This window comes from Opisthorchis viverrini, assembly GCF_000715545.1.
Source record: "Opisthorchis viverrini unplaced genomic scaffold opera_v5_246, whole genome shotgun sequence".
NCBI classification, from domain to species: Eukaryota; Metazoa; Platyhelminthes; class Trematoda; order Opisthorchiida; family Opisthorchiidae; genus Opisthorchis; species Opisthorchis viverrini.
In genome coordinates, this window is record NW_008751902.1 from 320,616 (window position 1) to 343,167 (window position 22,552).

General features: G+C 44.2%; 2 protein-coding genes across 2 annotated transcripts in view; one reads left to right on the top strand and one right to left on the bottom strand.

The window, feature by feature from the left end:
• T265_08924 (hypothetical protein) overlaps window positions 1-22,552 on the bottom strand; it is a gene marked incomplete at both ends in the record, with an annotated part of 37,600 nt that overhangs the window by 6,799 nt on the left and 8,249 nt on the right. The window contains 8 exons of the mRNA XM_009174863.1: window positions 2,878-3,004; window positions 5,458-5,613; window positions 5,723-5,926; window positions 8,548-8,668; window positions 8,760-9,007; window positions 15,083-15,298; window positions 17,805-17,996; window positions 20,816-21,051. Of these exons, the coding sequence (XP_009173127.1) occupies window positions 2,878-3,004; window positions 5,458-5,613; window positions 5,723-5,926; window positions 8,548-8,668; window positions 8,760-9,007; window positions 15,083-15,298; window positions 17,805-17,996; window positions 20,816-21,051 (1,500 nt within the window). The remainder of the gene's footprint in view (window positions 1-2,877; window positions 3,005-5,457; window positions 5,614-5,722; window positions 5,927-8,547; window positions 8,669-8,759; window positions 9,008-15,082; window positions 15,299-17,804; window positions 17,997-20,815; window positions 21,052-22,552) is intronic.
• Window positions 3,669-7,793, top strand: T265_08925 (hypothetical protein; the record flags this gene model as incomplete). Its single annotated transcript, XM_009174864.1, has 3 exons — window positions 3,669-3,800; window positions 7,426-7,523; window positions 7,640-7,793. 3 exons carry the CDS (start codon window positions 3,669-3,671, stop codon window positions 7,791-7,793), a joined length of 384 nt encoding a protein of 127 aa, XP_009173128.1.

A 22,552-nucleotide genomic window follows, 5' to 3' on the forward strand; every position in this document is an offset into this window, starting at 1 on the left:
GGACAGTGAAGTGGGTGCGTTGTACGTTGCCACTTACACACAAAGGGGTGCGTGCAATCAGAATTGATACAGCCGATGAATCCATCATCTGGTTGGCAGCACACAGGTACTCTAAAAATTCCAGCAGGAAAGACACTAGGCCTTCTATTCGCTTGGCGCTTTGGTGCTACTTGAAAAATCAGTAAGCTGTGCAGAGATAAAAGTGCTGAATGCATCGTCGCTGATGAATGATAAGTGATTTTAATAAAACCGCACTTCTTAGTCCTCTGACGTGATGGTATGTTTACTTTACCAAAAGAACCTGTTTGCAACTGTTAGGTCCCGATTATAAACGAAAATATTATCCAACAGCATATCCACATTTTCAGACCATATCAATATTTTTCACACTCCCGCCAATCGCGTTAAACATTGGAACAAGCAGTCTGCATTCCAATGTCGGGGAGTGAATTACGAACGTGATCGCATACGCGCAAACCCACGAACGGATTTACGTCATGTCCCAGAAACAGGATAAAAAATATTGCTTGAGACACTCCCCTTATTGAAGGGTCACGTTCGCGGAGGTGTTGATGTGCATTGGGCAAGTTAGCCGTCATAAATGTCCCAATAACAGTGGGATAGGATTCCCGTGTGACTATCGTGAACATGTAGGATTGTAGAGTTGTCTAGGAAGCTTTCGTCCACAGTTGATTGTAAAACATCAAATCAACACCAGGGGACTCCACACAGCAAAGTTAATTGGCTCACCAGATGAAATTAGCAGTCCCAAATACCATTACAGTTTTTCGGAATATTGATTTTCCACCCCTAAAACTGTGATTTTGTAACTGGCAACGGCGAAATGATTTGAGACAATTTACTTCTGGATGACGCTCTGATACAAAAATGGTGTAAAATGACAGCAAGGACAAACAACCGGTAAAAATGCAAACGATCAGCAAGAAATGTCAGCCATTTTCTTCTGGGCATGGTAGTTGCAAGCATACAAGTGCTTTATTTTCCACCATACCACACTGCACTGAGACGTGCGAGCTGTGTAAGGTGTGGGCCCAGATACAACATTCCAGTCACCACAGCTTTTACTCATTCACATTGGCGGAATAGGATGCGGAGACAGCCACACACTGAATATCACAGCTTGCACCAGGTAAGCATAAACACCAACTAACAACTCAAACGTTCCTCCACCCTCAACAATCAACATATCTGGACATTGTAATGTCATCCACTTTCATTTCATAATTCTCACAAGAGTTCCGTCTTTTTATGCGATTTCACGTTAGTGCTATGAAGAACTTGTGAGTTGGGTCAAGAGATGCGCTAACAAACCCTTTGCCAATCATTTTCATTTGTCAATCAATATCCTTCCTGCATACAAATCTGACAGGTTGATTCCACGTGATAACCGGATTCCTATTTATCACTGCTTTCATCTATGAGTCAAACCAAGTGACTAAATGAGTTCCATAGATCGTTCAGCTGTAATACCCTTCCGGTGCCTAGCTGCCATGCTACTCGAAGGAAGCACGAGGGCTGGGATACTGCCAGGTTGTCCAAGCCTAGACAGGGGAAGTCGAGAGACAGAGGTCGGGTTCAAACCACCAACCTTCTGGTCAGTAAATTCGCGCTCTAACCACCTAAGCCATCTCGCCCTCAAATCATTGGATAATTGTTCAGGTGCGCATAGAAATGAACTGTGTCCGTCAGAATCGTTCAGCTGCAGTAGCAACCCACCTCGAAGCGTGCTTAATGAAAATTGTAAACTAGGTCAGGGGTGACGGGAATAGTTATAATCACTTTTAAGATTGTTGCTATCAGTCCATAGGCTTTTCAAGTCATTTAAACAAAAAACAGTTAAAATGACCAAAAGTATTCTAGCAACCACGACAATACATTCCCACTTTATATGACACGATGATGAACTAAAACCGAAATGTCACAGTCTTTTCGTAGATGGTATTTATGAGGAACGATTGGCATGGCTGGACATCGTAGACTGAGGATGATCAATTCGGAAAACTAGGTTACCACGGAATGAAGAAATCTCCTAATCCAGCTCGACACCCAAGCGATTACCTTGAGTATAGCAAGACACCTTAATGCTAGACTTATTAGGTGAGCAACATCCCATAACACCCCTTGTTGCAGAATAGAACATCGAGTCAGCGAGCTCTCCCGTTACCTGAAAGCCATAGAGAACCGTTTTAACTGTTCGGTGGCTGAACTATAAATTATGGAAGTTAGAAAGTTGATAGACTGGACCCTCTTGGCCTTTTATCTGTTACGCGTTAAGTAAAAGGAATCCGGCCTCGAAGAATTCTCCATGGCAGCTGAGTGTTTTTACACCAACAATCTGCCAACTCTATATAGTTCGTCAGTGATTTGTTTCAGTACCTGGTGAAGCATGAGAGCACTGGCCATACCGAAAACAAAGATGAATCCTACTTACTCCTATCGCATTCATTCCAAAACAGGCAATTTTCAATATGCTTGCATAATAGCAATAATAATAATAATAATGTCAGTTGTAGCGATTTTCGGTGCATAGGCATCTCGCGAAGCTACCGAAGCAGAAGAGCCTGCGAAATCAGGGCAACCCAGTTACTGGTTTCGTATCTTAACTATTGGGCTATCTCGAGCTTACATGTATGTCGTGCACACATGTATCATGCATAAAAGCCTCTAGTTTTGACCGCAAAGTTTTACTTATCTACTCACCCTCATTTAGGAGGTGACGATTACATTACACCTACTCAAAACACTGACGCACATGGGAGGGAAAGGTGGGAAACGTAAACAAACCCTATTCGGAGGAATAGAAAGAACATGTATCAGCCCAGCTGGGCAATGTATGTGGGAGAAATGAAATTCTACCTGGTGTGTAACCCCATGGTTCATAATAAGAAGGGAAGACTCCAAGATGACAGCCACGAACAAACTCTTCGTAGTCCATCGGGAGTAGAGGATTAGTTGAACTGAGGAATTCCGGATGGAAAATAACCTAAAACACAGAACGGCACTATGATTGATACGGATTGATGTCATTTAGGTCAATAAAGGGCAGTCAGTCAAAAGCCACTGAAACTAAAGGGAAGTGTTGCAAAACGGTTGAGCCGATGAACATATGGACACCAAATGAATCTGTGTTCAAAGCAGGCTGACTATCGTGTATTGAGATTTCAGCCGACGGTTACGCAAGAGCCATGATACAGAACATTACACATCCATAAACCACCGAATCTGGTGGAAACACCGGATCAGCAATGCTGAATTTGGTCGAATGGTATTCGGGAGAAATAACTCATCCTCAATAGATGAACTGATTACACTGCATAAGTTGCGCTAGCTTGGCTGCGCGCTGCGTATGTCATTCGACCGACTTCCTCAAAGGGCCCTTTTCGCACAATTACGTGAGAGGTGGAAGAGAGCCAGAGACATTCCAGCGACATTCCAGTAGCGACATACCAGCAAACTCAGCTGCGCAGGTCATTGCCGTCTTCCTGGATGGTGACCCCGAAACGGGCCACATCGATGGTTAGAAGCATCGTCAGACATGGCCCAGTCGCGCCCTCAATGTCGCTCATGCATCTGATCTATTGCCTTCGATGCATAGCTCCCCTTCCAGTTCCCCCAATTAAAACTCCACTGACAGTGCGAAGCTGACAATGCGAAGCTATCTGGCCCACCTCCCCAAATCATCTGAACGAAACTGTGGCAGCTACAATCACTGTACGGCAAGTACATGGCTATTACAGCTGGCAATGATGATGATGATAAACCGACAAACTATCTTCCCAGTTTGAAATCAATACATGACCGCGAGACAAAGTGTGAAAAATGTGTGAAAAAAAAGCATAGTTGTGTGGCACAGCCTTAGCCACATTCTGTAAACTATTTCGCTCCAAACCCACAGTCTAAAAACATGTACAACCGTTAACGACATATGCAGTTCACAGCATGCAGGCTTGCAGTGGTAGACAACAATCACCCACGCATCATTTCTTTCGGACGTGCAGCATAAACCAGGCACAGAAGTGTAGTTCCTGAGTCATCAGTGGACGTATGTCGAAAACCAAACCATGGTAGCTTCTACACTGATACAACCATGAATGACAAAAAGCACCGAACTACCAGAACAAAACCCCTTCAGCTGAGTTGAACAACTAGTACTTTCAAAATGACGAGAACTTATCAATAGTGGTGTGTTTCGTCAAGAAAGTGTTCTGTGTATTATGGACCTTGGTACGGACGAAACGAAATGAAATGTGCCCAAAGTCTAGTCCCCAAAGTTCAGAAGTTCTCTAGAACAACCCACAAAGGTCACAAAATAACATCAGTAGGAGAGGGCCACACACAGGAATCAACCATCTGAAAGGCTGTCACTGGAACCAAGTACAGAACGGCTATCACTGAAAATGCTTAGTTGCCTATTTTCTGGGTGCATTGCGTCTGGAAGCGCAGTATGCACAAGACCCCTCTGATCCAAGGTTGTGGACTGAGGCTGGAAATAGCCATACGTAGCATCCGAATTTTCACCGACATTTTTAGACTTATAGGAGCCAGACAGCACATAAACTGTGACACTATAGCTGATTGTGCTTGTACGCTAGTAGCCAAGACATTGTACCAACACTCATGTCATTCAAGAAAGATTGTTTAAACGGATATCGGCACAATAAGTACACCAATTATGTGGAATCACACAAGCATCGCAACAAAGTTTGTGTATGCGCAGACTTTTCTAAGAAACATAACTAAGTTGAGGTCGTACGAGAAGTTCTTCTCCTTATCTTATTTCACTAAGTCAGTATGAGGATCTGTCACGTGATCCTTAGGTTAGCGGATCCAAACTGTTGACCTTAAACTTCCATCTCCAGAGATCCCCACGGGAAGACGGTTCACCCGAATTTCATTTGGAGAGGTCTCTCGTCAGGGAGTCACAAGTAGGATTATGGCTGTCGGCAAGGAAACGAATAGCTGCAGCAGAGGGACTCCCTTTTGGATAGGTCGCTCCTGTATGCGTGCAAAATTATAGTAACATAGTAACACAGGTTCGTAGCTGCAACTTACCGCTTCCTCAGCCAAGCCGAAGGGAAACCAGGCAACCCTAATAGACTGCCTACTTTTCATGGACAACAAGGAGATCCATTGTAGAGGAGATCTCGACAAAAGAGCATGTGACTAAATTAAGAAGACTGTTTATTCTGGGATTTTGAGATGCCGATGCCCGAAGCTCTAGAGCGACTCCAATGACAAGTTGATTAGCCATCGTGAAACACATGGGGTCAAACAGTATAACAAGAATTTAATAACGATATGCTCGGACCTTTCTGCTGACTGTGCTTCGTAGACAGAAGTGACACCGGATATACTTAGGGTCAACTAAATAGCCTCTTGGAGAAATTCGCTGTAAGTAGCATGTGATGTGGTCAAAACCAGCAATTCCATACTCACCTTGACTCGGTCGTTGCGTCCATTGAACAACTGACATCGTCGCAGATTACACAACACCAGATCAATATTGTCTTGGACAACATTGTGCGTACAGATCGGTGGTAAGTTGTTTCGCTGGGCGGCGTATATACAGCGTTTCAAACGATATATATCATCCTAAATGAATGGAATCAGGATAAACAGTCATCCAGTGCAAGTGGGAAATTCACTTTAACAATGTCTTGTTGAAAATTCTTAACCCAAACCTCCACAAAACGATACTTACCTGTGTTAAAATGTCTGAGCCTTGTGGTATACGACCACGAAGACAAACTTCAAAAAGCCGATGACCCATGTCACCTTGAATGGAATTTACAGTCTCGCGTAACTGTTTCACAATAGCTTGCGCACGAAAAGAGTCGACGTTGAAGCTGTTCGTTTGTGCGGGGAAAATGAGGAACGCGACAACGGTGATGTCACTCTGAGCTTGCTGAAGAAATCGAAAAAAAACAAAGCAAAACAAAACAAGCATGGTAAGTTGAAATCTGTGAGCCACGTACGATCACGCCAAAAAGGAAGGTACTGCTCGAGATGAGGATCCGACAGAAATACATGGAGCAAGCGTATATAGTGTGCAATCACAAGGCAATAAATTGCGGGTAAACGGAAATCAGTCTTGACATAACTGGATCTCTTACTTTTGACATTCCTGAACTGAATGGGTTGTACGAAATCCACCTCATGTTTCAGTCAGCAACCTCATAATCAGTTTATGTCAAGAGAATACACTTCAGTATCTTGAATATCGTGTCGACTGTAACAAGAGAAGGGTTTTGAGTCGAAAAAATCGCACCATTAATTTGCGGTGATTGACGCGTACCGCAGCATGTCTGTCATTAGCCTCAATGTCCTTAGAACCTCATTGTATTGTGCATCTTCGTATGGTGCCACCTAGAGGTAACTGTGGCATTTGAGATCATATCGTAGCGAAACCTAACATATGCTGTGTAGAACAAAGTTCACCTATATGTCCTACCGAACTTCAAAATTGAATTAGTTGATCCCACGATGGTGCGAACACAAATGTGATACTTGCTGGAGACATGAACGCTAAAATTAACATAGGTTTGACGAAAGTAGTCTAGGAAGTCGATACTGACGATATATAACCCACCGACAATGGAGAACGCATCCTGACATCCTGTGTAGATAACAGACTTCCTGCTCGATACCACTTTACAGCATCCACAGACCTTCAATCAACCGGGGACATACTGACCACATTACAGCCAACATCTGGTAAAGAGGCGTACAGGACAACAGGTCTCATTTGAGCACATGCCTGCGTCTCAGTATGCGGAGGAATCATCGCTCAGTTCTGTGGACACTCGAGCTTTCGCACTAAACGAGTTAACATGGGTTATCTGACACCAGTATAATTGCCTAACTGCTACCGAACTGATAGTATAGTCCTTCTCAGCCAGTTCAATCGAAGAGGTCATGAGTCACTGGTGAAAACTTTGGCAATATCTGAAGCCCGAAAATACCCCACATGTGACGTTACTTCCCAACCGACAGGCACGTTGGATGGCATCAAGCTACTGTAGGATGTTCCGTTCCAACACAAGAGAACGAATGGGTGAAAATCGATGTAACGTCGCAGTTCAGTAAGAGTCCGAAAACGGACACGAGGACGGAACAATATGACTTTCACATCCGAAAAATCACATCGGTGCATTTTGCTTTTTCTCATATTAGTTTCACAACTAGCTGCGATACGACCTAAAACTGAAAAGTCCACCCAGCTGATCGGGCGACAAATGGCACAGTGACGCGGGTTAGGACGATTGATCGAAGGACACAAAAATGCACATGTGTGATGCAAAGCCCGCTACTTATAAGTACAAGCTTTCTGGCGTAGCGAAGTCGCAGAGGGCCCTTGTTGTAACGGTATTTTTCTCAGCTTAGTTCTCGGTCTGAGCCTCCCAGGCTAGCGTTCACGTCAAAACAAACACCAAAGGTGCAAAAGGTCTATTAACGCCCAAAACGAAATCAGGAACAGTTGTACAGCGCTTCGTATATATAGCGTAAGCGGCTATAACTTTCTGGAATTTCTGACGCGTTCTGGAGCTCCATTGGCAACCGGCATTCGGCCAATACTGGGTCATGATTGGCTGTTGGGTCCAGATTTTTGACCAATCAGATCTCGTCCTGATGCCGGACCGGCAAACGTCCCGAATTTTGGGCCAACGTCGAGCGGGCCAGGCTTCTCGGCCGTAGCAGCGCCTAAAGACGTGCGGTATAGTGGGATCCGCGTGGATTCCTGCCTAACAGCCCTCGAGAAGATTGCCAAATAAGGGAAACGACCAAATATATGTTCGCAGAAATATGCAACCCACTTTCATAGGCATACAAGTAGTCAATGGTCTAGATGTTTTTTTGGATGATAGCGTCCAAGTGCAAGTTGACCACAATACTGACCGACTGCTCACAGCTGAATGGCAGCGCCCATCAAATGCGGGTTGAATCCCCATGTAGATTCGCGAAACGGATACTGCTACTGACTCCCAATGATACGTACGTTGCTCATTTTTTCAGTTTTTTATCTGCCAAGCCGGGTGCAATCCGCGGGTGAAATTCAGGAGATAAATCCGTGGTCCTATGATTACAGCAAGGTGGCTCACTCAAGAGAACGCTTATTCGGTGGGCAGGGGCTGCGATCGGGTTCTCCTTGATGGTGTTTGTTATTTGGTGTCCCTAATTCTCATTTAAAAAACGCAGAGTAGTACTTCTCTCTACGTAAAAGAGTACGGCCTTCCCATGGGCTGTACGAGAGCCTTTCAGCCCAAGGATGCCATGTTTATATTTGTTTTCTAAGCTTCTGCACGTGCGGCCGACGCTTATTGGTTTCCCTGTGATCGGCAGCAGTAGCAGCGGCAAAAACCTAATTTATTCTGACCACACAAAAGCGGTCACGATTATTTGTGCCATGCGGGCACGCGATGGAACAATTACACATAAATTCACATCGCATCCGGCTCCCCCTCCTCCTCTGAATTACGGTGAACCGAGTCGAAAAACAGACTTAAGATGAAAGCAGTGGCCACTTACTATCAGCTGATGATTCAAACGCGCCAGTGCTTCGATGAATATATCAGCGCCCTTATTTTGGAATTCGTAGCGTCCAGCGATGAAAAAGTACAATGTTTTGTCCAAATCAAAATCGTAGTGTCTGTAGAGAGATGAGAAATGCATTCATGAGCTCGGGCTGAAACAAACAAGTAGATGAGATCCAAAAGGTCAAAGAGAACGTAAGAACTTACCCGTAAAAATGACCTTGGATAAATTGATTTAACTTTTCTTTGGCTAATGCATGACGATTTTGAAACTCATGTAGAGCGGCAAACTTGATAACATTCAGGCCGTTTGGTGTGATCACATCCGGCTCCCGTCGCAACAGATATTTGCTCTCCAAACCAGTAATCTTGCTGACAGTGGTGAACACATGGGCACAATGAACAGCAGCACGCTCGAGGCAGTAGCGATGGTAGATATTTCGATCGCCGGCTTCCTAGTGTGAAAAAACGGCAATGATAGGTAAAAGTACAGGTACGGAGGACGACCAAGGTAGGCGAACAGATGAACTCACGTGGTGACATCTACGAAACCTGTCCCTAATTCAGCTTATCACATATTTACTCGGTACAAAATACCATAAGAGATTAATAAACGGTTGCACGCTTGCACTCAATCCTGAAAATTATCCGGCTATGCATACGGTCAAAAGGGACGAGGATACGGTAATAAACGAAACGCGCATGAGGACGGTAGATTATTATGAGTAAACTTAGGAGAGGGGCAAACGTGCGTATTAAAGTTAACCAACTTTAACACAGGTCCGTCCACATTTGATAAGAAAACACATGCAGAACCCTAAGCATTCATTTAAGCAAAACCGGATCTGAAGTGCTGCATCGTCCACTTTTTGGTTCAAAGTTCAACAAGTTTGTGCCATCTCGCTATAGACCAATTTCTTAAAGACCTATGTGACATTTGAGACTTAGATCGTGTCAAGTTATTACAGAGGAACAACTTCGTTACCTGAAATATGAGCACGGTATTGTGTGCATGCAAATTTCATCCATTGGTTTGACCTAAACTTCTATTCAAAGAACGGTAGACGGTAAGAAGCTGGCCAAATCAAACACACGCTCCAAACCTAAATGGGTCCACGTGATCTGGCCGGTAAATATGTTTACCTTGATAGCTGCTCCACCGCAAATGGCTTTAAGGATGAAATAAACCGGTGTATCTGAATCTCCGTTTTATTAACGTCGAGAAATTAGCCCGGTTTACGGAAGATGTGTTTATAGCACTTTGTGTGAAGCTACCTTGCTCTATGGATGTGAAAACGAAGCTCTACGTGTAAGACAGTAAATATTAAGCAACCAGTATAGCATTGCCCCATGATTTGCGTTTCACACCTACAAACTGCGGAGTGATGCTGCAAGACTCATCATCATCATCATCATCAGCTGCAAAAACCGTGTACATGTTGTATCATGGTTATAACCGTCACACTTCCATCCACCAACGGTCTGGGGAGATGAGGTAGATAGTTACACATTGGAGGCGGTAGCTACAGGGGGTGTCAGTGGGCTTTTCAGTTTGGGGATCGGGAAGGGAGATGTATATTGAAGGCACTAGCTTGGATACGTGTGCGCGATCGGGTCATGTCTGATAATGCCTCTACCTATTGATGTGTGCCATCCCGGGTTCTCCATCCAATAGCCAGTGTCGCTGAGGTTTTGCCGGTAATGGCTTCTATCCTCCGCTGCCAATTTACCACTTGACCTCCCGTAGCTCGTTTCCACCCTTCGCGTAGTTGTCCGAAATCGGCAAGGCGGTCGACTGGAATACAAAGCTCGTGGTCAAACCAACCTATGAAGTGTAACCAGTTCATCCATCGTAGGCCAGTTATTTCCTCCAAAAACCAGCACTACTAGTCCGATGCTTCTACCAGACCCCGACAATGCTCCGAGGAGGTCAATAGTCAGACACTGAGGGTTTGTTTACTTCGTCAGCGCACAGCGGCCAGGCAACGTCTGTACCGCAAGTGACGAAGGTTCACAAAAGATGTTCCGGTTCTCTCAATCCAGAGAAGTATCGTCTTTGTCTAGACTAACGGGACTGACACAGCTTTCCACATAGACAGATTTTCATAGTACTATCGTTTATTTTTGAAGAGCATGGCCACAGAAATAAAAAGTGAATGCAAGCGATTAAAGTGAAAGGGTTACAGAAGAACATGAGATAACGTCTCATATGAGTAACGTCTCATTTAGTCATACCACCAACAGTTCCAGTCAGATAAGACGAATTTCAACGTATGTAAAAATTTTGGTATGGAAACACACGTGTGAAGACTAAAGGGCAAACAGTGCTGAATGCTCTTTATGGCGCGGTAAGCGTTAGCACAGTCAAGACTCGCACATCAGGCACAAGGTGTCCATCATACTGAGTCTGAGGTGAGATTCCGCAAGCATGGGATTCGGGTTTCAAACTACCCAGTCATGAACTAAAGCCGCAACCTTGACACGGTGGTCAGGCTTGAGTGCTCAGTGATCCTACTGGTTACATTGGCTGGAACTTTGTTCCACAAGATGCAACCTTGGCAGAAAGGCCAAAGGGAAGCAGCCAAACTAAGAGCACCGAAACTCCGTACTGTGGGGCGGTTTGGGAGTAAAATCTTACTGTCCTCTGCGATAGCAATGTGAAGGCAATAAGGTGTTTCCCACGGGCGAATAGCATGTCCATATTCATCGAAACAGCGATGCTACCTTCCCTCATGTTCTTCCGATAAGGGAACCAAGGAAACCCCTAATACCCGCAGCTACGCAAGTTAGAATTTTGAGGCAGAGGCAGAGGGCACGGTTCCAAAACAAAACTCCAGATCCTTCTACCGCCTTGAGTCAGAATTTTGGGTCAAAGGTGGGGTACCCAAATCAAACCCCGTTTCTCGACCTGAGCAACCGGGGAGTATCGTTTGCCTGCACAGTGTGTCCACCGACGCTCTTCTCCAACTCCTTCCCACCACATAAACAGACGCTGCGGGCGAAGTGGCTCAGTGCTAAGAGTGCAAATTTCCTGACCGGAAGGTCTGTGGTTTGAACTTGACCTCTACACTTAGATTTCTGCCTACGCTTGGGCAACCTGGCAGTATCCCAGACCTCGTGCGTCCTTCGGGTGGCGTGGCAGCTAGGCATCTAAAGCTGAACGATTATCTTTTTTACGTTGCTGGCTCATTTGACTGTCATTAACCTAACAATGGGCCTTATGCTCCCCGCTGTCTATTAACAACAAACAAAATAACATTGCTAAATCCACGAGATATTTTCAACGCAGGAACATTTAACACCCGCCCGTACTATGTCGAATTGCCAAACAGGCAATGCTCGCTGAAACCTTATACTCCCTTAAAATTGATGTATGTTGCGTCTCCGAAACACGCATACAAGACTCAGGGGTGGTTATACATCTCAAAGCGCCAACGATTAACTCAGCTTTTTTACATTTCTCCCTTTGTGTGTTCGGTGATCCAGAAGTACTAACTCGTAGAATATATCGCGTGGGAGTTGCACTCAGCCCAGAGCTGAACGTGCTTTATTGGTTTTGGATCTCAGTGAACAGTCGTCTTTGCCCCGTCCGGTTATCCAGCTCAATCAAGCTCAATTCCTCGACATAAAACACGGTGCCCATTCGAAGTGTCGGCTTATGCCCTAAAGGACTACAGTTCGAATGCTGAAAAGGACACTTCCTATCAGGAGTTATCCAGGATCATTCGTCAAGCAAGAAGCATTGATATTGTGATCATTGGGGGCTATATAAGTGCCTTATTCGGTCGTCTGGGCTCCTTGGGACCACACCAGGGCAGTCGATTCGGAGTCAATGTTTGTCGCACAGATAACGGAGAACGACTCCTCCAGTTATATGCTAATCATGAACTTATTCTGGTCATAACGAACTTCCAGCATAAACGTTCGCATAGCGTGTTCTGGCAGCCACCAACTACAAATCAACCATCAGCCACCGGAGAGCTACAATTCAAGACTGCCGTTTCTTCTGGGGCACATTACTGGTTTCCCCATGGTGCGTTCACGCCTGACAATTAGTTTCCTTTCAGGCCCTTGCAAGTCAGCAAGAAGCATGCCAATCCACGATCTTCGAAGAACTACCATAGCTCAACAGTATCGATCTGAGCTATTCCAACAACCATCCACAGTAAACCAATACTAAGGTGACTGTGAGCATATGGATAAAGCGTGGCATATTGTGAAAGGAGCTATGTTAGCAGCGTTCAGTGCTGTTTGTCCGACTACTCCGATTCGACCAAAAGACCACTGGATGTCATTGAAATCGCTATCCATGACTGATGCAAGGAAGGCTATACCAGCAAGCAACGAGTACGACAGCACATGCAAATCCGTCAAACGCCAAATAGTGAAGAGCCTAAGGAAAGACCAAGAGCTCTGGCGGACATCGAAAGATCGGAAAATGGAGAAGGCTTTCGCTACGGGAATCAGCCGTGCCCTATATCATCTGATACGGTCGACTGGCCCTAGGAAAGCAGTGTTCAGTGAAATGATAACTGAAGAAGGTGGTTCATTAGTTCACTCGCAAAAACGTCGACTGGAGAGATGGACCGAACACTTCGAAGCAGAGTTTAGCTAGTCTTCCGCCACCCTGTCTGTGGAAAAAGCGCATACGGGCAAATGGAATATAAACCCTATTCGCTGTTCGAAAGAAGAAATAAAGTACGAAATATCCGTACTGAAATGTGAAAAGGCCCAGGTTCCGGACAGTCTCCGTCCAGTCCTCTTCAGAGAAGGCCGAAAATCCCCATTGACCCACCTAACAATGCTTATTGGTGAGAAATGGAACGAAGAGAAAGTGCCAACAGAATGAGGCATGTCGACAGTTATTTCCATCTTCGTGAAAACCACCGTGGCATCAGTCCGGTAGCTGTGGCACCGAAGGTGTTTTCTGGTCTTATCTTTAAGGTTTGATCAAGCACAAGGGAAGACAGATCCGTGAAAACTAAGCTTAGTTCCGTCTTGCAAAAGGGTGTGTCGATCGTATATTCACCCTCCGACAGATTCTAAAACAGCGACAGTATTTCCAGCAACCAACAATGGTTGTCTTCCTTGACTTTGAACCTGCCTTTGACTTTATGGACCGTTAGGCATCATGATAGTGTCTGTGGAGCATAGATATCCTCCGTAAACCCTTGACCCTCCCTGAAACGCTGTATGCCAACCCCCGCGGAAGCGTGAAGGTCTATGGGAAGCTCTCAACTGAATTCATCACATCAAATGGTGTTAGCCAAGGCCTTCCCAGCTCAACTTCGTCAACGATACGATTATGGAGGACTCACTAGCAGCCCTTAATTCCTGTGGGGTCGAAATGCTTCCGGGACATTCACTCACAGATATCGAGTACGTAGACGACATAGCTCTTCTTGGATCCGACGACGTGGTAATGCAAACAATATTATTTGGTCGAAATAATTTAGCTTTATCGTTTATCAGACGCTTCACAACTGCAAAATTTAAGGTGCTGCAGCAAGACAGGGTGGGCTCGAACCCTAGCCATATGATCGCGGATGCTTGTGTGTTGCCGAAGAGTTTTCAGCAGCCTTATGAGTAGCGTACTACGTTTATACATGTATCGCGATATGTTAAATATCGTACCCAACGAATCATGTGGCCTGGGGCAGCACATTTAGCTGCTTAAGAACATGATAAACGAGATATTCAATTGGGTTTCAGGTGAGTCTCTCATCAAAACCAAACAGGTATGCAAATTAATGTATTTGTCCAAGATTTACTGTATATGTGAAAACTAAGCAATACCGCGTAAGGTTGGTTGTTTGGGAGCTTGAAGGAGACATTTTGTCCACGCGAAGGGACTACCAATAGAGGCCAACTCTGGCATGAGATCAATGCGCGCGGTTTCCAAGTGTGAAAAATGTAGGCTACGCGACTGGTGGAGAGGGGGCCCAATGTAGATCAACTCTTCGCTGAATATTATAGAAGTGTAAACTGAGAGCTGGCGGCTACTCGCATTGACTACCTATCAAGAACACAAATATTGCACTTACCTTGATACAATACTGCAAATGAGGATAATGTGAACTCTTAGACAGTCCATTACCGGTTTCGTCCTTATTGGAACCCATAAGGTAGACCTGCTCCCAGACTTTCCATGTCTCATTACCATGCCAAATTAGAAACAGGTGGATTTAAAATATCATTTGCAAGTTTAGGACTGTGTCGACTGAATTCTTCGCGTATGAGGACCCTTAAGGGAAGCACGAAGCGGCCATTGTCCGGCATATTCGGTTGGATGAATGCTGTATTTGACTCTAAGCAAAATAAAGTTATTGGGACGAATAGGATTATACTTATGGTGTGCATCTAACGTAAACGTCTTACATAGCTACCGGTTTCAAAGCTTGATTGTCGATGGTCCGTACAGACAACACAAGGAAAGCGATGTACCAGTGGCTCAAGTTAAATAAGTGCAGTTTGTGTAACAGACCACAACTGAGGTACGGATAGTTAGCTTAGCTCATTGATTAGCTCACCTTGTCCAAATCGAAGTTGGGTAAGTTGTTGTACAGATCAACGGAGGAGGCACACAGGTATCGGCCCAAGAGTGTTGCATGGGTTGTGAACACGGTGGCCACATCTAAATGACGTGTCCTTGTGAAAACCAGGCCGACGCTGGTTAGCCATTCATGGAAGTGTGCAATTACGGGAGGGCGCGGAGAGGGTTCACAACGCTCGAGTTGCGCACAAAACTTGAAATAAAGAAGACTTGAGATAAAGTTGGTTGTATCGGCCCAAGAGTGTTGCATGGGTTGTGAACACGGTGGCCACATCTAAATGACGTGTCCTTGTGAAAACCAGGCCGACGCTGGTTAGCCATTCATGGAAGTGTGCAATTACGGGAGGGCGCGGAGAGGGTTCACAACGCTCGAGTTGCGCACAAAACTTGAAATAAAAAAAACTTGAGATACAAGTTGGTTGAAAAGATAGTTCAAAGTTGCACGGTTGGTTAGCTACGCTGGCGAATCGAGAGGAAAATGGCAGTTATTGTGGATCCATACCGAAGAATGGCATGAAAGAGAGAACTTACAGGAAAACAAAAACGTGGATATTCTGTCGGGTGGAACGTAGTGTTTCTCAGTTGCTTAACATACCCATTGAGAAAGGTGGCTATACGCCAATGACCATCCAGTTCAGTCACTTTGTGACTGATGAACTGACTGTATATCAACTTTACTTCCAGGAAGCGAACTACGAGAAAATGCAGACCGATGTTCTTGTACAGAACTGAGTTGCATTGAAGAAATAGAGCCAATACTGACTGATGGCGTTTCCTGGAGTGTCTCAAGGAAGTTCTACCATCTCACTGGGATGAGTGATTTGTTATTTGATTGACAATAATAGCTGAAGGATAACCGTCATTAGTTTTCAATAATAAAGTATCAGCATGAAGATCAACGCTTATGTATACCATCCCGAAGGGGTGACCCATGCATCATGAATGTTCTTTGCGATAAAAGCTTTCGTGCTTCACTACTAAATAACAACGTAGTCTCTTCATTCCAAAAATATCAAATAAAAGAGCTCTATCGCTGGTATAGCCTAGAAGGTGTTAGTTGTTTATCACACTTTTGGGTCCAACAACAAACTGAGGGCGTTATGGCCGCAAAAAAGTAGAAATCGTTCAAGATTCGCTCATGAAAATATCATGACACTTCGTTCTCATCATCCATGAACATTCGTCAGCCTGGCAAGATACTTACACATAACAAGCTAAGATTAACACAACTACAAGTAAGGTTAACTGCCAGGTGGTTATCCAAAGACCGACCATAGCTGGGGTCCTGCAACATTTTAATGCAAAACAATGTTGATGAGAAAAGTAGGTTGAGGATGAATTGAAGCAGTGCTAGACACACGTCGAAATAGGTTTCCCAGGCAAACCGCTCGCCCGCTCCGGTACAATTCCAGCCAGAGTTCTTTATTCGCATTTTTTTGTTTGGAGATAACCCTGCTAAAGATCCGACTGATATCACTAGTGAAAATCATGCGCGAATTTCATACGAACGAGGAGGTAAGTGTACGGTACAGACTGAATGATCTAACGAGCAGCTCCAGTAGCACTGGGAAAACGTCCACATTGATGAGAAAACACTTCCACCGATGGTATCACTTTGCGCAGATTTATTCTCTCCATTGGTTGTAACTAGCAGAAAGCGAATCCAAGCGAGATACACTCAACAACATGCGTTCCATCATAAAAACAAAGGATGACAAGACTGTATCTTTGGTCATGTTGGTTCGTCACCACTGTCGCACTAAACAATACACCTCCAACCCACCTGTAAATGCAGGGCAGTAGCTAAGCAATCTGACTGGTAGAGGCAGTGCGACTAGCCTTCAGAAAATCACTTTTAACATTCGGAGTCGTAGGCGTTTCGTAAACGGCGGCCTCATCCAAGGCATTTCTCCTGAAATAAATGCATTAGCTTTCCGTTATCTTATCTGCCCTTAGGTTATTTCCGAATTTCCGTCGAAATGCTGATAACTTCTTAACGGTTCTATACGGGCCTCCTTGTAGAATCACGAAGTCACCCGGTAACATTCCCAGAAGTTGGTTATGTCGCGATTAAACTGAATTTATGGTCGGTCCTAATAGCAGTGTGTATCAAAGATTTTATCGAAAATATTATCGAAGTGAATCAATTATTAGGCAGTATCACTGCAACAGAATATGGCCAGTAACTTGTGGCCCAGGATGGAAGATTTGAGATTCGGAACTGAAGTATTCACTCGGTAGAAGTAATCCCGCTGTACACGTAAGCTTTCTTGGATAATCACTATATTTACTGTGGTAATCCTCAAGCCTGGTGATCCTGCAGTGGTCACTCCACTCTCAGGGCAGCCGTAACTCATTTACCATGAAAACCTAGCACTGAAAACTTTGGCACACTGTCGAGGAGTATTATAATCAGATAACAGATATAAAATATATTTGATTCTACTGTGCAACCACGCAGTAAGCAGGTTCGGTAGTTTTTGGGACAGTTTCAAGTTGCTACACCGAAGCAACCACACATCAACAGACTCTGAATGACATCGCGATTCCCCGGAAGTAACATGAGCGATGTACCACAATGCCGGGGTCCCATGTTAGGTCCATTCACACGCATGTATACAAATTATTAGTTGCGGGCTTTAATATAAAAACGACCAGAAATGAATCACTAAGTGAAGTGAACATCCCGTGCAGCTCACCTCACCGAGGAACCATGCGACCAATGCGCCGAAAATGAGCGCATCATTGCATTCGCTATCTTGAACCGGGATGCCGATATTACACGATTCCCATAAATCTTTTTTCCACGAATCAATGCGCCATGCGGAAGACCCAATATCGAAAAGAACCACATTTGGATATCCTTCTATCAACCACCGACCGAAGACAATCTGTAGAAGGAATAAACCGAATATGATGAGCAACATGGACATCGTGTGTTTGGAGAAATAGGGAAGGATCAAGAGCAATTGTGGACAAGGTGATCATCATCATCGCCAGCAACGGGTGTCGAACAAAACTGCTTGACTGTGTAAAGCTACATCTGGATATCTCATGAAAGTCCTACCAAGTAGGACGAAAACTAAGGAAGGATGTGGACCTAAGGCTAACATGTTGCGAATATCTAAGGTGCACACAGCTCTCAGCGTTCAGACAGAAGTAACCGACCGAAGACGGGCACGCTGTGGACTGTTGTCTCACCATCAGCTAAAAAATCAGGTAAATAAATCTCAAGCCCCGGGCTAAGGTTAGACTTTGGTAGAAGCCAATAATGAAAAATGACAGCACTCCACAGCTTCGGTTCAGTGCGCAGTTTATTTCATAACTTTAGTGGCGGAACTAAACAGGTACGTTGAAAACTGAACAAGAAAGTTAAAAAGTGTGGTAACTGGCAACCGGTCCTACACATTAGGTGGGTAGCTCAACCCAGGACGGACAGCGAGATTCTCTACAGAAAAGCTGTAGTACAGTAAAAGCTGTCTTACTAGTTGAGTAAATCTCTAGTACCATTCAACCACTGAAACATGCATGATACGGCGTATGAATTGATCCTGGGACAAGCGTCGGCAGCCAAAGTGCCGATCGCTGTCGATTCCCCATACTAATCGAAAATAACTAGCGGTTACTTCTATTTTTGGACTGCTTCCAGTATCATGGCTCATATCTGTTTATCATAACACCTTTTTGTTTCCACATTCCTCTCCGTTTTTCTGCTATCGCTTAACGTTTACTAACCTTCCAAATACTACCACCAACATTTCCGCGAACTGTCCATCTTCGCATGAAACTTTGCACATAAGTTGTGTCTTCAATTGTCTGCCTGTTACAGGGCAGTTACAGATGCCAGCAGAGTATCATATGCACTATACAAAGTCGGCTCGTCTTACGATTTCCTTCGTCTACGATTCCCCGAATTGGTCTGCTAGCTTGTCTTAAACGGGCGTAAGCAACATTTTAGTTTACTCTTGTCAGACGTGTTGCTTTGTCGTGCTATCGATTGAAGAATGTAAACACATTTATTTCTGTGCCGAGCTCATCTGATACCCGCGATTTCAGAGGATTTCTCTGTTTTCATTCAAAACTACCTCCAGGGCATGCTGAGTGCCTTCCGCGCAATTACCCCTGTATACTGCCTACTTAGGCTGCACAACTTTTCGCGTTCGTACATTTCTATATCACTTGGTGTTTACTCATTGCTGCTGTCAGAAAGCCCTCTTGCCTTATCGCCCCTTTTTCTGCTCCAACCGGTTAGCGTTAATGTTCATTATTCTTTCACGTTATTTCACACTGCTTATAAACCTATTCGCTTATAGAAACAGCTATCAATTCCGTTTCAACTGCTTTTTTCAGTCTGTTCTCACTGCACAGTACCTGCTGAATACCAACTGCATTTAATAGGACAGCTACACACGTTTTGGAAGATCCTAAGTCATCCAGATCTTACATCCCTGTTGGATATTCATGGTAGACGCGCAATGCGTGACTAAAACCCTCAATCCACTACTTTATCAGCGAGCAAACGTCAGGTGGAACCATCACATTTGTTCGCAGTCGATACCGAAACTTAAAACGCTAGCCCTTTTCATGAGGCGCTGAAGGCCCCAGAGGGTACTTTACCATCGATGTGTCAAACGTCCGAAGCAGCTTTAGTTCGTGATTGTCTTTTGTTGACGTTCTTTGGGCATAGAATGCAGACATTCATTCGATCCCATCGACCCTTGCCTTTACGCGCATGGTTGATCAGCTGCAGCGACTCCTAGATTCTTATAAAATCACCAGGGTGGTGAGACCCGACATCAATTATTGTTTCCTCCATACAAGCGTAATTGGTTATATTTCATCCCATTCAATGCGTTTGCAACAGGTTTAGACAAATACATCATTGCCTAAGCAAGTTTTATTAACTGGGGGATGAATATGGACTGTGAACTGTACGTTGCCATATAACCACTATATTATTTGCCGTCCAACGCGTTATCATCAGTAACTGACGTTAGCCACTGCCAGAGGCTCCAGCGGTTTTGACAATACTAGGATGGGACGAACCTGGCAAAAATTCACGAACAGCCTTCAAACCAAAACGTAAAATGCTGAAGGATATGTCCATAGTCATTTCCCAGCGTTTATAATCCAGAATGGAGTTCCTAAACCAACTATTCGTAATGGCCAGTTAATCCAAGCAATTTTTGCTTTTGACAAACGTGGACCTTCAGGTAAGGTGGCTGTTGGTATATAAAAGAAATGCATCTGGCATGCGTTTCTTGCTTCAGTCTATAATGAAAAGGTTAGAAACTCCAACCGTGGGCCAAAGTAAAGATCAAACGTGCAAGGAATTACGTTTTCAGGAGTGAACAGAACTTGTTCCACTACATGTTTGGTTGACCTGTGTTAAAATCAGGACAGTATCCAAAGCAAAAAGGCTGAACACGAAAGCGACCAAATCCGTCAACCAAAGAATAATTATCAGTTTTGTTCGGAAAGCATTACAAGAGTTGGTAGGTAAACTACTGGCGGAGACGGAATTCACCGTCGTTAAATTTATTCCGGCTTACCAGACCAAACAAAAGCAAAATAGGGCTGGAAGCCTCAACATTAATCAATATGGCTGATAACGGGATGCTGGAAAGGTGAGATCCACTAAAAATTTAAAGCAATGTCCAGTAAATAAAAAAATCCAAAGTTCTTGACGATCAGGACCACTCAAACTCACCTTGATATCGTGCTGACGCATTGCACTGATTGTACGTTTCAAAGCCTCGTTTGTCGGCTCCGTTACGTCAACTTCCGTTCGCATGCATATTTCGTTTAAAGGACCGAGAAGGACATAATGATCGCCGAGTTCCTCAACTGTTGTGGCCGCCTTGGTGCGAATAACAGTATATATTCCACCGACTACAAGGGGTAGAAGCCAGTCGACAAAGAATGAGCGATATGGGACAGCAGCTACTGTGGTTAAGTAGAACATAAAAGGGACGGTCAATCAGAATCCCGTTCCTCAAGAATTTATACAACGTAATGATCCGCAACACCTGAACACCGCACCAATAAAGCATAGTTGTTATGTATCCGATAGTGTTCCTTAAATTAAATGGACTTCTCCACAACGAACACTTTCAGTGCTTCATCTAATGAAATTTGCTTGCTGAAAGGAAAGCGGACTTCGAATCTTCCTAAGAGCTGCGTGTGGTCAACACTTCAAGCGCTAGGATATCACTCTTTTGATGAGAGCTATGAAGGTACCGACCGTTGTCACCGAGCGGCAAGATTACTCTACTTCTGGCCTGTTTTTACAAACGTCCTTGCGTGGGAAGTTAAAGGGTTGAGTTTCGTTTCACCAACGGAGGGTTAATAAGCAAAGGGATTTTTCTTGGCTGAAAATTGTCATTACTCAACGCTTCAGCCACTGTAGTGCGAAAGTGTTTCCACTATCCGATATTTTAATGTCCTATAAGTAACATCCTGAACTAGAGAAGCTCCCACAAAATAGATCAGGTCTAATTTTCCTGTTGTTGAAATTCGCGCCCCAAAAAACAAGCCTATAAGGTGTGGCCAGGAAATGAAAGTTTGTCGAGTATTTTTGCTGCCGTAGCTAATCAAGAATTTGCTGAATAAAAATGATAAACCCGTTTATACGGAATTCTTATGGTTTCACAAAAATGAAGCTTGTGCATTCTTAGGGAACAAAGCTACTAATTTTTTCAGCCTAGAGGTAGAATTAAATTATTAGCGGATTTCGACATACACCAAACAGTGGTTCTTGTGGTTTCGAAATCCCAGGGAGGTTCGCTGTCCCATTGATTAGGGCAAACGCAGTAGCTTGAGATAACCGTTTATGGCACAAAGCAAGATTACTGAAACTGTAGCTATGGAGAAATCACAATTACACATGAAAGCATAGTAAAATCATCGCAATGGAGTACGAAGTACTGTACTGTACTAAAAATTTATATTCTGGCCAATCAGTGCACGTCTTCCGGTCTGTATTCGGTTCGCCATATATCCGTGCGGTCGATGAAGTATTAAGTTAACCAAATGGTCCGTCTAAGGACGGTGGCAAAACGAACGAAGTAGGGATGAAGTTTAGAAAGCTGGTGCCAAAAGAAAAAAGTAACCGCTCACTGAGGCACTCACTGTGTCTGTGTATGGAAAACATTTGTTCCAATAAGGATGTTAATGTTGTACACAAGGATAATTATGTACGCAAGTCGTGCGACAGATGACTCCATGTATAACGTAATGCAATACTCATAAGGTTGCTGAACATCCTTCGACAGCCCACGAACAGTTTTGCCCTTCTTGGGGCTCATCAAGTAGGCGCAGTTCCCAAGTTTCTTTCAGCATTATGCTCTACTTGAAGCTAAATTACACGAAATTAGCGAAAATCACTCATTAGCAAACTAATTCGACAGGATATTTTCAGTTACGAACCAGTACATACAACACACTC